Genomic DNA, 19,092 nt, shown 5'->3' on the forward strand with positions numbered 1-19,092 from the left:
GCCCCACACATGCCAGCAGCCCCCGCCGCTGCCTATCTAATGTATTCCATATGGAGCACACACCTCCGAAACATTACTTAAAATGGGAATAAATCCTTCAAGGGACCTCCACATGACAGATACCACTTGATTGAATTGCCAAGCGAGGAACTTTTATTTTAAGGAAAAATCTACAATTAACCTATTGTCACCCCGCGGCGGGGGGAAGCAATAAACTGTGTATGTCTGCTCCCCAGCCAAGTCCGCAAGGCTTAGCCATGAGCCCTTCTTAGCAAGTCTCCTCCGCGAGTTCTTTTGATACCTTACGGATTTGTTAAACATTTATAACATGAAAGGGAATATTATATACACTGCCCCAGCATAAATCATGGGGCTGATCCTTTGTGTACAATGGCGATGGAAAGGGGAGCGGGGAGGAGAAGAGGGGTTCTAGGCTGCAAGGTGAGCAGCGGCAGAGGTTTCCCCATCCCTCTGTCCAGCGCTATATGCACACAAAGGGATTGTGAGAAGCTGGTCCTCCCCCCCCAGCCCCTCCAGTTTTTCAAGTTTTACACCTGGGGAAAGAAGAATGAACAATCACTGTTCGACATCAGCGAGGTGAGCGCACAGGACATTTAAGAAGTGGAAAAACATCTGTTTAGCCCAGATAGAAACCAGATGGAGGCGGAGGGGGGTGGAGGATGGAGAAACAAGCAAGAGGAAAAACAGAAACGCGGTCAGGAAGATGGCTGCAGGAGAGGAGGGCTGCTTCCAGGAGGCAAACCATCACCACAGGGACCTGCGCGTCCTTCCCAGGGCAAACAGCAGGACAGGGCTCATCCCAATGGGACGAGGGGCTGGAGGTCACTCAGAGAGGATGTCTTTGGGAATTTGGGGGCTGCCTGGCCACCTGGGACACCACTTGGCCACCAACAGCAAGGGTCTGGCTGGTGGGGATGACAACAGACATGGGGCTCATTCCCAGCCCCAGTGGTGCCAGGACCAAAGACACTTCTGGCAGCAGACACCCAAGATGCTTTCTGCAGCAAGTGTAGGGCTTTAAACAGTAGATTTGGCACTCGTCCCTCATCCTCTTTATCCTCACGTCCACAACAGCAATCAAGTGCTCCTCTTCTGCTATAATGCAAGTTATTGTAGGGCTTTCAGAGACACCAACATGGAGCTTTTATGGGTGTAGTAGGGGCACTAAATGAAAACGATGCCTATCAGAAAGGGTGCAGCAAGCAAAACCTAAAAGGGTATGGCACAAGGCCATGGCAAGGGCATATAGTCATCCTGGGAGATGGTGGTAGTGCCTTCGGGCACAGAACAGCAAGCAACATCAACAAGAGGGCTGGAAATCCCCCAGAGCTGAACCTTCAGGATGCTGGGGAGAAACAGCATTGCAACATCGGGGGTGCTGGGGAGAAACATTATGCAACACCAGGAACACGCTCTCTGGGGATGTATTTGCAAAGCAGGCAGCCAGGTTTGAAAGATCACTAAAGCAGGATCACTAAAACACCCCCAGTCCAATAAACTCTGATACCTGCTGGTTTTGTGTCTGACTTCACTATCAGAGTCCATTTCAGAAGGCAGAGTGAATGCAAATAATAATAATAAAAAAAAGCAATATATTTTTTTAAGCTCAGGAAGACATCTCCAATAGTATCAAATACTAGAACTGATGAGCAATTTCCTCACTATACAATATTTCCTAGAGAAAAAAAAAAAAAAAAAAAAAAAAAAAGCCAAAACAAACTTTTTGCAGGAAACTTTTAGTTTTCAGGCTATTTTGATCCATTTTTTAAATCCAGGTGAGGTGTCCCATTACTGGCAAATGCCAAAATTGAAGATCCTTTCTTCTGTTGCCATTCAAAATGCGTTTGCTTCCAAAGCTGCAAGTAGAAAAAGGAACAAAATAACCCCCGTCATGCCCAAACAAAATTGAGTGTTTGAACTTGGGTTTTCTGTTCCCTCCCATGGCACGGGGTTGGAGCCAGATGATCTTTAAGGTCCCTTCCAACCTGAATCGTTCTGTGATTCTAACCTGGCCACTGTGCTATCTAAGAATTACACTGTTCAAAGGTCTCTAAAATATGGTTTGAGAAAACTATTTCCCACTCTGTTTTAAAGAAATGCATTACAAATGGCCCCGAGCTACCTCTTGGCTTGATGACCTGCTTTGCAGAAGCTGAGCAGCCCGTGCTCACAGAAAGCCTAACTCCAGCCCTCTGCTGTTGAGATCTCTTCACGGTCTCTTCTCTGTCCTGTTAGTTGCATGAAGCCTATGGAAATCTATCTGCCATGGAGACATCTAGGCCAATGTTGAATTTGGTTCAGTTTGGCCTCCCTGCAAAAGCTGTATTTCTACTGAACGCGCATTAAGCTGAGCAAGGAGAGAATTTCTGTCAGAATCAGAACATGGGGTGACCAGGAGCAATGCCTTCACGGGGCCCACCTGGCGCTTCTGCCCAAAAAAGACGCCACAAAGAAGGGAGCGAGAAACCCAAAGGCCGCAGTAGCCACGAGGCAAGCGAGCACTTCTCATGTTCGTGCAGGTCCCGGGGGAGCCTGGTGCACGCTCGGAGCTGCTCTCCCGCCAGCTTCCTCTCCGGCCGGCTCCCAATTTGTCTGCAAACCACAAGTTTAATTGGAGCTGGCAAGCACTTCGACTTCCAAACGTATGTAACACCTGGAAGACAAGGCTCAGCTTTAAGGGGGGAGGAAACGGGATGATATCCAAGGCTATTGTCACGCTCCCTGCTGCCTGTGCGGAGCTGCCCGAGGAAGGAGGAATCAGTAGCCGGAGGGTCCAGCGCGGGCGGGCGATACACAGGCATGCACATGGCTCTCCTTCGCACTGAAACAGGCTTCTGAGATCACTTTAAAAGGAGTTAAAAAGCCCTTTTGCAAAAAAAAAAAAAAAAAATTAGACGCATGCTTTAAAGTTGGTAGTGAATTAATTCCAAGAACTAGGAAGAGATGGTGATGAGCCACCCCCGGCCAAAACCAGAGCCCAGGAAGCAGCCATGGCCCAGCAGCTAAGGGAGAGAAGAAGCAGAGCCAGCACCCCTCAGGCTGTGTACCTGTGAGTGTGGAGAGCTGGGCTCTCAAAGGTACCCGTTCCTCTCCCACAGCTCTGGGGGTGACAAATATAAAGCCCTAGGGGATATCCTAAAACAGGATAACACTGCTATGGCACAGGAACATTCTGCAGTGACACCGTGTTTTACCACATTGCACACCCTGAGAAGAACACAACCGCCACTTCTCAGCTTCCCACACCAAGGTTCACCTTTTATTTTCAGATATTATGTTGTTGAAAGCCCCACTCATTCCTTCAGTTTATCTTTATTTAATGAACACCTAGATGCAGAGCACAGAAAATTTGGAAGTCTGATAGCACAGAGGTGAGTTGGCCATTTCTGCAAGTCTTTCATTCAAAACGTTTAGCAAGCCTTTAATAATAGGTAATAACATATGAGAAATGTTAACAGAGAATGAATGTTAAAAAAAAAATGGCCTACAAGGTGTCCAACAACAGCCCGGTGATCAATGTGATGCCTATAACAGATTCCCATCCCTTTGAGGGAACCAGGACTTTCTGCCTGCTTGCTGTAAAAAGACACAGAGGGCTATCGATGCTTTTCTGGTACAAAATCAACACGCTGCAACTAGAAATCAAGTAGCTGTTTTATTTTTACCCCACTCCTACTCACATTGCATCCTTTTTTTTTTTTTTTTTTTTCACCCCCCTGCTGTGTACATACATGTTTTTAGCCATTTAGTGTTACATTGAGTGACTTTTTTAAACCTGGGCAAATTCTTCTGAGCCAGGTTTTGGAAAACATCCCATCTGGAAAGTTTGAGTGATACGTAAGATTGTGACACTGGCAGGATTGCCACGTGAAGGGGTAGACAGTTTAGTTCATTAAAAAAAAAAAAAAAAAAAAAAAAAAAACACTCAAGAACTTATGCAAGCAAGAGCAAGTATAACAAAAGCATGCACTGAGCTGTCTCCTATTAACAGTTCAGATCAAATGAGCCAATGCAACTGCTTCTGCTTTGCCTAAATAAATGCCTGGATCAGTCATCAAAGTAGGATTGTTTTCCACAATACACTTCCTTGAGCAACCCAGATAGCCTTTGTGTTGGCCCCAGTAATGATGTAATGGGAAAAAGTTACAGGCATTCTGTCAAAGCCATGCAGATTGCTCAAAATACTATTTCCCAAGGCTCCAGCTTCGCAGGTGCGGACTCAGCAGCCATCAAGACTCGCTATGATTAATGACTTTTTCCAACGTGTTGCCTTACATTAATATAGCGAGCTAACTTTTATTAAATTATGGATGATATATTAGTGGATTCTGGTCACCTGCAGGCTCACATATGTGAGGAAGCTGTCGAAACTGATGCAATCTGGGTATCTCAGAGACAAAGCAGCCTAAGCTTTGTATTACCTTTACGCACAGCAGTACATACAGACCTCCTCTTTATACTGCCTTCTGCCCAGCTGCCGAAGGAAGATGTTTAGGAGAAACCCAACTCCAGTCTTAAAGCCATCAGCCAGACACATAACCTGTTTGGAATGGCTCGGCCAGGAAGCCACAGCAAACCAGCACCCCATAACCCCCATAAATGCTGGGGAGATAAATTTTCCCCCTACTGTATGCAGGCAGCCCTGGTTCAAAGGGACGGGCTGCAGAGTGAAGGTGCTGTGTATCATCAGATGGTGCTGATGGAGAGCAGAGGGTACTGCCCCAGGAGGAGGCGGTGTTGCAGGTTGCCCCAGGTGGGCGAGGAGGCAGAGGTGGCTGGCTCTCTCCCATGTGCCTGGTTAGGGAGCTTCCAAGATGCAGCAGATGAGGCTGTTGCCCAAAGAAACCAGAACAAAGAGAGCTCGGCCACAGGGGACAGAAGGGGAGTGACAGAGATGTCTCAGAACAGCATGGAAGCTAAAGAGCAAAAAAGAAATCACGTCTGAGTTTAGGTCTTCCCTGGAGCAGCACAGCTGTGAGACTAAACTCTGTGTTTTTTTTAAAGCCAAGAGACAAATGATATCATGCTGAGTTGCTGGGTTTTGCTTTAAGTTTGGCAAGGTGGGGGAAAGGAGCTGGAAGCACAAGGTGTCTTGCGCCTCCTCAAAGAGTGCTGCCTCTGGAGCACCAGTCGGTAACTGAGTTAACCTCGTTACTTCTGCGTGAGCTCTTGCATTACAGCGTGCCTGGCTGCTAGACTGCTGGAAACCTCCTTTCGCGGGCAGAAGAAATACAATCCTCCCGGGATATAACAGACACAGGCGTCGTGCATCCCTGCAACTTCCCATGGCTGCTCACATCTTGAGGGAGACGAAGGCATGTGCGAAGCGGGTGTCACCGAGACACAATGTGCTTGCACCAGTCCCAAACACCCACCCCTGCGTCCAGGGACAAAGCTGTCCCACTACAGCAGAGCTGGCATAAGGGTGCTAGACTCACTCAAGAGCCATGGCAAACTCTGAAGGAGGTTTGAGACAGTTCCCATCTACTTGTTCCCCCTGTTTCTAATTAGTTATGGCATTGGCATAAAGCGGGATGTATGTCTATTAAGTCTTCATCTGCTCCTCCTTATTCCCACATGAAGTCATAATCCTTCATGTCATCCCAACTGCGCACTATGGAAGTGATTTAGGATGTCTCCAAACAGAGCAGAATGACCTCAGGTACTGAATAAATCGAAGGGCTGAGGAGGAAAACAGCCCTGGTGTCACACGCTGCTGGTAACGAGCACATGCGTTAGCAGAGGGAGACGGGGAGAGAAGCTGAGGCAAAGCTGATGTAGCCATAGAAGAATCCGAAGAACAATCATGAGATTTTACACATGGCAGATGTCTAAGATATTTTGAGAGATTCTTCTTGGAGGCTCTAAGCCACAGCAGGGCCCTGCCACATTTTGTTCTTCATATAATGATGCTGTGCCGTTGGTATTGCAGTATTGATGCGCTCCTGGGTGGTACCAGCAGGACAAGAAGTGTGGTTAGTAGTTGGCTTCAAGGGCCAAGCAGAAATATCAGCCTGCAGTTCAGTGCCTAGCCAAGAATGAGGCACTCAAGAGCAAGGAAACAGACGTCTTTTCTAAACAAGGGATCAAAGTGTGATGAAGCAGCGGACAAATACTAATGTCTTCCAGCCAGATGAAGCAACAACAGGCCGTTTGGTAGCAATATCCCATGGTAATCACAGAGGCAGTAACCGAGTACCAATAAAAGCTGTCACAAGGTATCTTCCCACATTTCCAGTATGGATAAAGATCAAGTACAACAGTTGTGGAGAAAAAAATAAATAAATCTAGCTCTGACCTGCAAGACAGCGCTTGTCTGCCAGCTCCTTCCAAAGCCTGGCTGCTGTGGTCATTCTGCAATCATCTTCCTTTAATTGTTGTATGGGAGCTGGACCTTCGAGACCAGGCGTAACTTGTGCAACTTCCAGCTAAACTTGCCTTGAAAATGCTGCAAGGCATGGACCACCCTTGCTGATGGTGCTCTTCATCTGGAGCATCGAGTTTTGACAGGGAGCTACTAAATAAATGCTCAGCCTGACGGCTTCTGAGGGGGCAGTCTGCTCTAATTCTATCTGCCTGTTTTGTTTTTTCTTAATAAATTTTAACCTTCTGAGCCTGCAGAAATATGTCAGTGTTTTGTTTTGTTTTGTTTTGTTTTGTTTTGTTTTGTTTTGGGGGGAAGTGTTGAGGTAGCTTTGCTTCCTGTGAAAGTCACTGGAAGTCCACGGCCATCAGTAAGGAAACATAAGCTTACTCTGGAAGTGCTTAGGAGACTATTACTTTTATTACTTTTATTAAGCAAGCGTGTGGCTAATTTTCCCACTTAAGTTGAGGCAAGTGTTTGCAGTAAAAGGAAGCTATTTATTATTTTTCAGATGTACCTGGATTCTCTTGCACTTTTCTAGGGGAGGCTTGTCCAGAGTGAAGAAATAGTCTCAGTTTGAGACTATCCCTATCTGAAAGAGAAATTAAACTCATCCACTCTGATACTCCCCAATCTTTTTCTGTTATTCTCTGAGCAGGGGCAGGTGCCTCCTGCTGTAGCTGGATCCCGTCTTCTTTGCTCCACTTTGATGATTTCATCTAACACATTCCTCTGGGGCTGCAAGAACTTCACACTTCAATCTCAGCCTAGAGGTGAAAGCAATGAGAAGTTACAGCATATAATTATAGTTATTATGCCAGTTAATAGAGCTCTTCATAGCACAAACACTATTAGCACTAGTCACTGTCGGGAATAGCTGCGTCTCCTGCCCTGCTCTTGCCGTCAGAGGCTCGGCACGGATCTGAGTCCAAGCCCAGATGTGAAGAGCAAGCCCTGATACCTCGTGCACAGGGCCGGATCTTTCTGGGCTTGGGGAAACTTCTGGATGTGGATCCTGAGCGTGATTTGGGGATAGTAACGTCATGCTGAAACGTGAGATCCACGCAGCCAGCCAGCATTCAGGCTTCAGCCCTACCAGCTCTCTTCCTGCTCTTGGCGTTGGTCCATGGCCTTGTCTACAAAAACATGCTTTTAAGTAATCGAGTGTAAGCTCCAGCTTTGAGTACCATGGATTTACCTCCAGAGTCTCTGTCTCATGAAATTTGCCCATCCAAAAGGCAGGCACTATTCTAGAGCTAACAGTCTGCTTTCCCTCTCCGTCTCAAGAGTAAATTGCTGCTGTGGTTTTTGAGTCTATAATTAAACAGACGAGGCACTTCCATTTATGCAAAAGTTTTAAAACAAGGCCTTCAGGAGAGGGAAAAAAAGATCAGAAGTGGCAATGTTGTGACAGAACGTGGATTCAGTTAATTGGATCTAGCTATTTGCACCATCTTTTGCAGCCCGTGCCAGTCCCAGGCTGGGAAAGCAATTTAACTCATTGCCTGTGAAAAATGAAACGACAGCAGCTACTTGAGTGAACTTTCACATTAACGAAGCGTGATCTGGTCTTGATCAAAGACTTCATGTTCCTGGAGGACCAGAGTTCAAGCCCAAGTCTCCACTTTTAAGGGAAGGAAAGGTTCACGTGTCACCACAAGGCAAGCTCTTAGGAGCTTGAGCCCAAGGTAAACATTCGTGTCAGCACTGCCACTGCCCCATACTGAAGCTTGACTTGATCATCTCGTCCTTTAATTCTTGCTGTCGTATACTGCCTCCTCCTGCTAAGCCGAGCTGGCTTCACCCATTACAGCAGCGAGAAGTGATGTTATCGGTAGTCCTTGCTGGTAGGCACTTCTGGATCACGTCATGCACCTCGCACGCTGCTCCGACCGAACAAGCTCTGAGGAGCAGGGTTGGGATCCAAGGCAGACCGAGACCAGCTCTGGGTGGCAAGCAGCCACAGCATTGTCCTTGCAGATCTGGTGTAACCAGACCAACTAACACACCTCTGGAATGCTGCTGCCTTGGCTGAGCTGGTCATACCAGGGAAGGCATCTCTCACAGCCTGCCTGCCAGCAGGCAAACCGAGCAGCTTGCCATGAGCAGCTGATAGCGAAGTCCACTGTCAGCTGTGTATAAATGGCACTGTTGCTGTGCTGAATGATTGCCGTGATCCTGTATGCTCTCCCCACAACGCACCTCCCGTGACCTTTTCAAGCACTTGTCACCATGATAACATCGCTGGACACATCAATGTACTGCGGGAACAACACAAGGGATCGCAGCCAGGGTGCTCAGATACTTCACAAATCTCAGCACCATCGGTGTTGGGCAGAGAGCTGTCACAAGCATTGTTAGAAGAAGATGCACTTTTTTTTGCATAGAGATTTGGGGCCACGCAGCTAAAAGCACTAAGTAGTAGATAACGAAAACTGCCAAATGCAAGGATGGTCAACATGAGCTTAGGTTTGCTCTTTGCTATCTTCACTGCCTCTGAACTTCAGTCTGGCTCCAGGAGAAGCCGAGCTCGCCGCTCAGGAAGCCTGACAGCAGTGTGACAGTTGTCCCTCCACAGTGCCACATCCACGGGGGTGCTCTGCAGAGGCCCTGGGCAGGGAGCTCCTGCTCAGAGCTTGCTCTGAAAGCCAAGACATTCATAAAACACGACTGCAGGGACTAGACTGGTAGAAATTATTTAAAGGCATGGTTTTCAAATCCACCTAGACAGATGCACTTTTGCCAGGAAGCAGAAGAGAGAAAATAAGTTCACACTGGAGACGGAGGGTGCCCTGTGAAGGGCTTGCGTGAGCTCCTGGCTGCACCCCAGCAGCACAGGGTCGCCCGAGGTGAGTCCTCTGCAGCTCTGTTCCCCCATCTGTAAAGCAGGGATGATGCTTCTGTTCTCACCTCAGTTTGTCTTCTCTGTTTAGATTTCAAGCTCCTCAGGGCTGTGTCTTGCTACGTGTATGTACAGTTCCTAGCTTAATAGAGTCATGATCCAAACTGAAGCCTCCAGGCACTCCTGTATATTATATCATTACTAATTTCATAAGAGGTTGCAATCATATTCCTTTATCGGGCAAAAAATATCCCAGAAAAGAATAAAGAAAGCTATTAAAAACTGAGGAACATTTTTGCTGAAGTGGAAATAATGGTACTTTGTCCCAAAATGTATAAAATATGTATTGCAATTAAATTCTCTATTGGCAAATTGCTCTACAATTAAAAAACACAGCAGCTTGAGTGAGGCAATTAGAATAATAGTAGAGTGTTAATTATAGCTTGATGGATTCTGCATGCTGTCAGCAATTACCTTCCAAGTGTGCACTTTCTGAACGGAGTCCAAATCCGCAAAAAGACACCGACAGAATTAGAAATATCTTCCTTGTTGGCATGCCTTTGCCATTTTAAAATTTGTTTTCATAAATACTTTTGTAAGCTATTTAATTAGATTTAATGAGGCTCGAGAAAGAAGCATCCTCCATGCTGTACACAACTCCTCTCTAGCACAGGCAGCAATGGGGAGGTGAGGGAGCTGGTGCTGGGGACTGGTTTCCAGTGCACGGCAATGCTGTGCAAAGGCGAGGGGATGTGGCATGGGTTTGGGGAGAGCTGCGGTGGCACGATGCGATGCCAGAGCTCTGGATTGAGCGTGTGAGATGAAATCAGCAGGGGCTCTGCTCAGGATTGCAAAAATAATTAAAAAATCCCGGGTGTAAGGTTCGAAACCACTGTGAAAGACGGAAGCGTTTCTCATTTTCATGAGGCCTTCCCCACTGGGCAAGAGCAAGCTGCTCCATAAAAGTGCCTTAAACCTTGGGTTCCCACACTGCAGAGCTAAAGGTTTATTTTCTAATTGCATGTATATTTTTATAAGACTGCACTACTTTCTGTGATACATCTCCCCCTCCTGCTCCAGGTTCCCTCTCTGGGGACAGGAGCTGCTTGCTCGTAGTTTGCAAACAGCTTTCAAATAAATTAAAGGACTAAACCTAAGCCATTCTCCTATTTTGTCTAGTTCTCGAAGGCTGAAATAAGACTCCGAGTCAGTGTGAATCTTTTCTCTCTTTCTTTTTTTTCCTCGCTCAGCATAACAAAAGCCTAACCCCCAGGTTCTACCTAGTGAAAGCCTCTGTCTATAAATAATGCCTGCTGATTCTGCCAGGGATGATTTAGGGCTGGCCCACACAATACAGGCAGTGCCTGCTGAAAGGTGAGCTTGCCACAGGGGCCCTCCTGGCCCTGTTGTCAGCCGTGAGGGCACCGACACCGCTGAGCATCACCAGGGAAGGTGAGGCTCTGTGGGACTGAAGGGCCTGCTCACCCCAGCGCTGGTGGGGTGAAGCCTTTGCAGAAGTTCAGCTTTCGGTTTGTTGGTGATCTTTGCCATCTGGCAGGTGCAACGCTGTCCCAAAGGTCAAACGGTTGTTGTGCAAGCAGACTGTTAAGAGTAAAAAGGGAAGAAAAGGGAAATGTTAGGCCGTAATCGCTAATGTTCCTTCTTTTTGTTTATGGTCGAGGTGGGGGCTGGCTGCCTGACCTGGCTGTGCGCTGTGCCAGCGTGCACGTGTTCCTTAGCTAATGACAATGAACCAAACCACCTGAATGTAACGCCTGGTGATGGTGAACTTGCTGTTTGTGTGAATTTGATACGTGTCAGTGTATCGAGGTTTGCCCATCAGGGATGTCTCTGACATGAGTTAGAACGAAGAGCACCACTTTTAGTGCGGTAAAGGCTTCATGTGATGCCTGGCTGCACACCCACACCCATCATTGCTGTAACTACCAACATGTCCCCAGCAAGCGAGAAGATCCCTGGTGCACTGTGTCTAATGAAATTAATTACTGCATTGATGAACCTGTAAGAAATCTAGGAGAAGAGAATAGGCAGGAGATGAGAAGGTTCTCCTTCAGGGTCACAGCTTCCAGAAACAAGCTGAGCTCCTCTCATGCTTTCCCTCCCATCATCAAAGCAGAATCTGATCGCTGTGATCACTGACTCGCAAGCTCTTTGCCAAGTTTTGGGACTGCAGGCGGGAATATTGAAGCCCAGACTTGGGAAGTCCCAACTCTTTGCCTCTCTGAACAGCTGCCCTGTGATCCCCCCTCCTCTTCGGTCAGTAGATGACAATGCTTCACAATGCTTCCCATCTTGCATTCCTTGCCTGCAAGTCATTTGCAGAATTAATTAAGCGGGAATTCCAAAAAAAAAAAAAAAAAAAAAAAAAAAAAAGGAATTAAGTAGGAACCAAGCTATTTTAGGAGCAAAGATGACAAAAAACTGGCAGGAAAGGGCCAAGACGTTTAACCCAGTGGGGTCACACATGACTGGGAGCTTCAAAAGCCCCTCTGCAAAGCCTGGAGCATGATGGAGCTGGGTTGGGGTGAAGTGCAGAATGGCATGACATGGCACGGCACACACGGCATGGCATGGCACGGCACAGCGTGGCATGGAGGGAGCCATGGGGGGGTTTTCCTCTCGAGCCCCCGCGCTCGGCTCCCTTTGGGCACGTCTCTTCCGCATGCGCTCGGCTCGGGCAGGCTTCCAGGCACGGGTACGGAGCAGACATGACTTCATGCTCCACGCTAGGCTCGGGGCGCTGCCAAAACCCCGTCCCGCGCCGAGCACAGCCACTTCCAGGCCTCGGCATGGGGGCTCCACACTGCGAGCGGCAGCGGCCGGTGGGGAACCCGCCAGCCAAACCCCCTCGGCCCTGACGCCTTCGGCCGGGCTGGCTGGCGAATTCGGCATCGTGTCACTGTCCTGGTGTAGCCATCCCATTTATTTCGCCTTGAAGCCTTTGGCCTGCTGCCTCCCATAGGACACAGCCTGGCGACCGCAGGCACACATGGGTGAAGGCGCTGTGGGGCATGGGGCACACCGGGGGCTTCCAACCCTAAGTGCTACATGGGCTGCATCCATGCTTGGCCAAGGGCACTTGGGTGCTCTCCATTGGGCTCAGGAGATGCCTTTATGTGCGTGTCAATGCCCTAGTGTGGGTTTTGCCCAAAATGATCTTGCTGTGGTTACCTAACGAGCCATAATATGGCTGGTTTGGGGCTGGGTGCTCTCATGTGAACCCACAGCCCCCTTGCACCCCTCTGTGCCCCCTCCCCACCCCAAAAATTGCCTTCCCACAGGGCCAGGGTGGTTTCACGGATGTGGGCAGCACAATGGGGTGGCAAAACATGGGGTCCTTCCAAAATAGGGGGGAATCCGGGGAGCCACTTAGGTTTGGGGTGAAACATTGGCAAATAGGACAACTGGTGCAGGACACATGTGTATGGTGAGCACAGCCGTTTCAGTGACTCGGGAAAAGTGATATCAGGGCCTGGGAGAGCCTTTGGGTGAAAAAGCCCACGGCGGGACACCCAAAATCGCTGATTTTTTTTTGGGGGGGGCGTGCGGCGGGCGCGGCCCCTTTAAGAGCGGCGCGGCGGGGAGGGGAGTGGGCTCACACCTGGAGTGGCAAAGGGGGGCGGGCCTCGGAGGCTTTGATTGACAGGGGCGGGGGGCGAGCCGCTACCAATGGCGGGGCGCGCGGGCCCGGGCGGCAGCCAATGGGCGGGCGGGCGGGGGGCGGCGCGCCTACATGTTGCGGGGCGGCCAACGTGGGGCCGCGGCGAGCGCAGGAGGGAGCGGCGGGGCCGGGAGGGCGCGGGTTCGAGTCCCGGCGGCGCCGCTTCGCAGTCCCGGCGGAATCCGAGCCCCGGCGGCAGCAGCAGCGGAGGAAAGCCGAGGAGAAGAGAAAGGGGCTGCGGATGCCGGTGCCGTGAGGGTTTGGCGATGCTGCAGGCGGCGAGGCGGCGCTGAGCGGCTCCGCTCTGCTCCCCTCCAGGGCTGCCCCCGCTGCTCCGCTGCGGCTCCGGGCGCTCGGCGGGTGCCGGATACAAAATGGCGGGGCCGGTACCGGGCGGCGGAGGGTCGGCGGCGCTGCTGCTGCCGGTGTCGGTGCTGCTGCTGCTGGGCTCGGTGCTGGGCTCGGCGGACCCCGCCGCCCCTTGCCCCGGGGGCTGCTCCTGCGACGCGGAGCTGCTGGGCTGCGGCGGGCTGGCGCTGCCCGAGGTGCCCCGGGACCTGCCCCGCTGGCCGCGACACGTGTGAGTACCGGGAGGGGATGTCCGTGCTGGGAAAAAAAATTAATTAGTTAATTAAGAGGTTAGGTTTGGGGAGCCGAGCCTTTCCTCAGCGCCTGGGGCCGCTCCGCTGCCGCCCCCCGCTGGGTCCCGGGCCGGGTCCGGGCCGAGCGGCGGCTCCGAGGCCTTATTTGGGCATCGCCGCCCCGGCTCCGCAGCTGCTTTTGGCCTTTTTTGCCCCAAAACCGGCCCCTGCGGGGAGCGCGGAGCTGGCCCCGGGGCGCACGGGGGGTCCCGAGCTGCGCGGGGCTGGCGGCTGCCCTCCCCAAAGCCCCCCCGGTTCCCATTCATTTATCGGGGTCCTGGGGGGCTGCGGAGCATGCGGTTGGGTTTCTGGTGGCTGGGTGTGTGCCACGGCTCCTTTTTTCCCCTAAAACTGCGATTTGGAGAGTGTAGCCCCACGCACGGCACAGCAGGACTCCTGTCCCCAAAAGCCGGGGCTGCTGCCGCGCTGTGCAAAGGGCAACAAATTTGGCTCATCCAGCTCGGTCCCTCTGACAGCTGCCGTGTATCTGAGCACAGAGCCTGTGCACGCACCTAGATCCGGAAAAATAATTGTCCCAGACCATTAGCCAGCCTCTGGAAACGGGGATCCAAAGAGGAGGAGGGAAAAGCGCCTGGGCTCTTCGCTTTGCTGCGCCTTTCGGCCGTTTGAGCAGATTTATAGATTATTGAATCCATAAAGCTGGCGGCTGTAACAGATACCCCACAGCTCTGCCAGGAGAAGGCGGTCACCGAAGTATGGCTGGAGATCATCCAACTTCTTATTAAGAAGAGTTATTAGGGGGCTGTCAGGTTCTCCTGGCGTTACTCGCTGCTGGCGGCAAAACGCCGTGTTTTACACGAAATCGCCCGCTGTCGCACCGAGAGCAGCCTGTGGCCCGTCCTAGTAAAAGCCAGACTCGCCACGTTCACCTGTTGCTGCCTGCTCCTGCACAGGACGGCTCCTTTGCTCAGCCTCCCCGTGAAGTTTTAATCTTTTCAGCATCATTCCAGAATCCCCGCGCTCCTTTTTAAAACAGGACAGTGCGTCTTTGTTCCTGCAGAGAAATGCATTCATAGCCTGCTCTGAACAAATTTATTGTCGTGTTTTTTTTCAGGAGTGCTAATGCCCAGGAGTGTCTTATTCGTGTGCAACGGGTTTTTGAATGTCCCGAGCTCAGTTTAAATTTTATGGGTGAAATAATTGCACGAATAAATCTACAGCCTGTGGGCTGTTGGTCTTTTAGCCACTTAGACAAAATACGGTTTGTCACCTAGCAAATTCTAAGCTAACCAACGAATTAGCTAAAGAGGAAATTTGTGATGGCTTTCCTATCTGACAATTCAGAACTTGGGGCATTTTTTCTTTTCCCAAGCCGATATAAAGCAGCCATTTAAGCTCTTAGACATACTTCTGGTTTTTAGAGTAATATTGTTTCTATTGCTTTTTGTGATCACTAGGCTCATGACTGCGAACTTCTAATGCAGGGGGTCACTGATGCATTTAGCAGAGCAGTGCCAGGGGCTGATTATTAGGGTCTGGGGTCCCCCAGCCCAGATACTCCATCCCCAGATGGGATCGCTCGTAGGAGGATGAGAAATCCCGTGTGCAGTGGCTTGTGCTGGCTGTGCTTTGGCTTCATTAGAGTGCTTTTGAAAATCCCTCCTTAGCAGTTATCTTATTTTTTCCTCCTAATTGGTGCTGCAGTGCTCGGGTCGGATCTCAGTGTGTTTGAGGTAAAGCTTTTGTTTGGGCTGCTGGAAATGTGGCTCCGCGCGCTGGGGAGCGTTCTGAACCGACTTAATCGCTGTGTATTTTGTCAACAGGACTATCAGTGCTGAGGAAAAGCAGTGGGATCTTTTGAAACTATTGTTATTTCTTTGTTGGTAGCAGGGCTGGGAGTTGTAATTTTTCTCCTTGGCTTTCAGAGGGCAGAAGTGATGCGCAGCGAGGGGAGCGCGCTGCGGTCGCTCACGGTTAGCGCAGCGTGGCACAGATGGGGGTTCTTACAAGGAAAAGGAGCAGGCAGTGGGTGACACGCCGTGCACTTCTGGGCACAGCCAGCTCGAGCAGCGTGCAGGATGTGTCACCATGCAGGACCCACGCAGCCCTCGAAAGAGCCGCGGCACTGAGCAAAAAGCCCCTGGCTGTGGAGGAAGCTGCCAGTGGGACTGCACCCGGCAGCTGCTGCATTTTCCTCTTGGAGTCTCGCTGTGGAGATGCTTTGTGTCAAACTCTGCCTGAAGGCTTGATGTACAGCAGAGCGTTATCTGTGCTGTAACTTCTTAGGGCCGAGCTTAAGTACAAAACGCTTCATGCTCTGAAAAGCCTGGTGTGGGGCTCCAGTGCTGTCAGTGCCGTGGCACATCAGCAGCATCTGCTGTTCCTGTCTTTCTGTGCTATCTTAATTCCTCAGGAGTGGTGAGAGGAGGGACTTTTCTACTTCTTACTGATAGAGCACTTGCTTTTTGGGCACAGCTTCTAACAGTGAGAAAACTCATGGCTGTGGAAGTGCAGCGCGATAGCTGACTTGTTGCTGGTGTGGTCTGAAGGAATGAAAGCTTGTTTATCTCCTAAGCAAGTCTGCGGTGGTGTGACCCAGACAACTAGATGAAGTGCTCAGGATACTGGGCACATGTGTCCAGAGGATGTATGGGTTTCCCCCTGTTGTGCTGGATGCTGCGCCAGACCCAGTGCTTCGCAGACACCTCCAGTTCTGCTCTTGGTCCCCTCTGGAGCAGCCCTCACGCATGTGAGCACAGCTACTCTTGATTTAAAGTTGCACAAGGGAAGAATTCATCCATGCTTTGAGCTAGAGCACAGCAGCCCAGGACCATGAATGTTATGTTTGCAAAACAATAGAAAGGATCAAGTCCTCTCACATCTCCCAGTTGGTGGTGGAGATGCAGGGGGAGCTCTGTGTGGAGCTTCCTGCCCTTGGGTGGTTGCAGGTGCGGGGCATTGAGCACAGCAGGGCCTCTGCAGCTTCCCTGGGGGATTTGGGTGATTGTGCTGCTCTATTTTCCTAGGGAGATGGGTTTGGATATATGGATATGTTGTCCTAAGGCATTTCCTGCAGGGGTGTTTTCTGTCTGCCTGGTGCTGCTGCTCTCTGGGGAGCTGGGTGCTCCTGGAAGTCCTGCGGATGCCTGGCCACAGGCCCTGAAAGCGCATTTGATCTGGGATCCTGGGACGGAGCCCTGCTGTACTTGAGTACATGCACATGGGGAGATTTTTAGAGGCAATGAGACCAGGATGTTTGTGCTCAAAATCACCTATGAACTTACACTCCTTGCTGAACCAGGGCTTTCGCGTGCCAGATGTTGCTGCTGGGCTCTCCTACATTTTAGGTGGCTTCTTTGGATGCGGTGGCAATCTGTAGGGAGCTTTTTCTGCTGCTGCCTGTGTGCATGGTGCTCTCTGGGGATTGCCACGGGTCGTTTTTAGCCCCCTGAGTAACCCCTGCCCCTCTGCAGACACAAGGAGAGCCAGCAGAGGAGGCTCTGGGGGGATAGATCCCGCGGGTGGCTTGGTGTCGGTCGCTTCCCTGCATGTCCCGCTTCCAGCCCTGCAGAAATAATGGAGCAAAGATTACTTAATTCTTGTTAAGTAATTTTTTTTGCTGTGCCTGGCCCCGTGCAGTTGGGGGCTGCTCTGGGGAGGTGGCTGGGGCTGAACCCCCCAGGCTGGGGCGGCTGCTTGGGCTGGGGTGGTGGAGGAGCCTCTCCTCTCGGAGCAATGCCTCCGCAGGCACGAATAAATGCTCACGCTTGCAAATCAATCCGCCCTGCCTGTGAACATGTGTCTGTGGATTCACTGACCACCCTCGGCATGCCGTGATATTTATTGGCTCTTGCTGGAGAACAGCAGTCAGCAGCAGGCCCTTCGCGACCGCTGTCTGATCTTCTCATCTTAATCCCTGGCTGAGCCACGGCTGGGGCGGGAGTGATCCCGACCAGACTAGGATTAGATGTGCATGTGAGATTCATAAGATGCATAATGCAGCCTCAATGGGGCAAAATATCCCTGCTGAGAAGCCTTTCTGGCTGTTACAGGACTCCCTGGCCTCACGTGAAGGGCTCTAGGACCCCTGCAGCCTCCCCTGCCTCCTCCTGGCTTCTTTTGAGAAACTTGGTGGCATTTAATCACTTTGAGGCTTTTCCTCTCCACAGCCACTGCAATTTGAAACGCAAGGGTCCCATACAAAAGGAGCAAGTGCTCAATGGGCTGTGTTAATATTCAGTGCTGCTTACAATGGGTGCAGCCTGAAAAGGGGAGAATGGATGGGCTGGGAGCTGGGGGCGGAGGGAAAATTCCCAGGGCAGGGAAAGGAGCATCTCAGTAGGCATCCGAAAAAAACGAACACACCAGCAATTGTTCTCTAGGAAAAACAACCATTATGATGTTATAGTGGCAGCTCAATATTTTGTCTTCGCTCGTGCAAACTGCCCTGTAGATGAGGAGCCTGGGGGTGGCTGGGCCTCAGAGGAGTGCCTGCCTGGAGGGTGAGGGATGGAGCAGGGAGCTGGCTGCTTCCCCCAGATGCTTTCTGGCTTTTCCTTCGTGTTTTGGGCCTGCTGGCATGGCCTTACCATGGCTGCTCTGAGCCTCCTGTGGTGAAGAGCAGCTCCTGCTGGTCCTGCAGTGCCCCCAGGCTGTGCCCACACGTGGCTCCTGGCTGCCCCAACCCCTTGAGGAGGGCTCTGGGTTTTGTATTGAAGGCTGAGCTGCCTGGTGGCTCTCGTTTCTGTCACCAGCCGTGTTAAATCCTGGTGTTTGTCCCTGGCTCTGTGTCAACCGCACCCAGAAACCCTCAGTTGGGCCCGCGGGGCTCTGCACTGATCTTGCTGGCTGTGGTGTGAGACACCTCAGGTTGAGTTAGTTCATCTCATCAGCCCTTAACGCAATCACCTCGTGCTGCTAACCTAATCACCGCGCTCCCTTCATCCCCCTGATATCGGGGCAGGGAGAGCCTTTCCTGGTGCTGCCGGTAAGGCACAGCCCGGCGAGATCTGGGCTGCGGGCCCAGCAGCCAGGCACGAACCTAGCACCTCGCTCAGACTTCGTATAAGGCTTCATCTAAAGGTGGCTCGGAGCACTGCTGTGAGCCCCATGTGGCACGTGAAGGAAGCCAAGGGAAGATGGGAAGGGCTGAGAAGCCCTTCTTGGCGCTTCCTGGTGTGCCCAGCTATTAAATGATGTGCTACCAAGTGTTATTTTTTTCTTCCTTACTGTGCACAGGGGCCCGAGTCAAGGGCCAGGGTGCTGTTGCGCTAGCGCGGAAGGTGAAATGTGTTTTATTGTTGGAGCTGAGTCATCCATTAATGGTTAACCAAACGCTGTGCTGCAGTTCAAGTCCTTCAACCCCAGCCTCCTCCAGCTCCAGCACAGGACCACAACGTGTGTAACGTGTTGTGTGCCCCTCATCTCTTCAGCACACTGTTTATACAGCTGCAACCCCCTCATTTTGGGGGAGTCTAGAAGCAGGCCCCAATTTTTAGGGGGTCACCTCTCAAGAGCTGGCACTGTGTTGTGCCAAAGTCCAGGAGTCTGCTGCGGTTCTCTCAGTTGCATTTTCAGTTTA

At 51.0% G+C, this 19,092-nt stretch overlaps 1 protein-coding gene across 2 annotated transcripts in view; it reads left to right on the top strand.

Moving 5' to 3' along the window:
• Window positions 1-13,010: 13,010 nt before the first annotated feature.
• LRIG1 (leucine rich repeats and immunoglobulin like domains 1) overlaps window positions 13,011-19,092 on the top strand; it is an 86,638-nt gene continuing 80,556 nt past the window's right edge. The window contains exon 1 of one of the 2 annotated variants that reach the window (XM_084530755.1): window positions 13,011-13,489. In XM_084530755.1, coding sequence (XP_084386881.1) covers window positions 13,284-13,489 — 206 coding nt within the window. In that variant the 5' untranslated portion in view covers window positions 13,011-13,283. The remainder of the gene's footprint in view (window positions 13,490-19,092) is intronic. The other variant, XM_084530754.1, reaches the window with a different exon arrangement.

The sequence above is a fragment of the Aythya ferina genome (genome assembly GCF_964211825.1).
Source record: "Aythya ferina genome assembly, chromosome: 10".
Taxonomy (NCBI): Eukaryota; Metazoa; Chordata; class Aves; order Anseriformes; family Anatidae; genus Aythya; species Aythya ferina.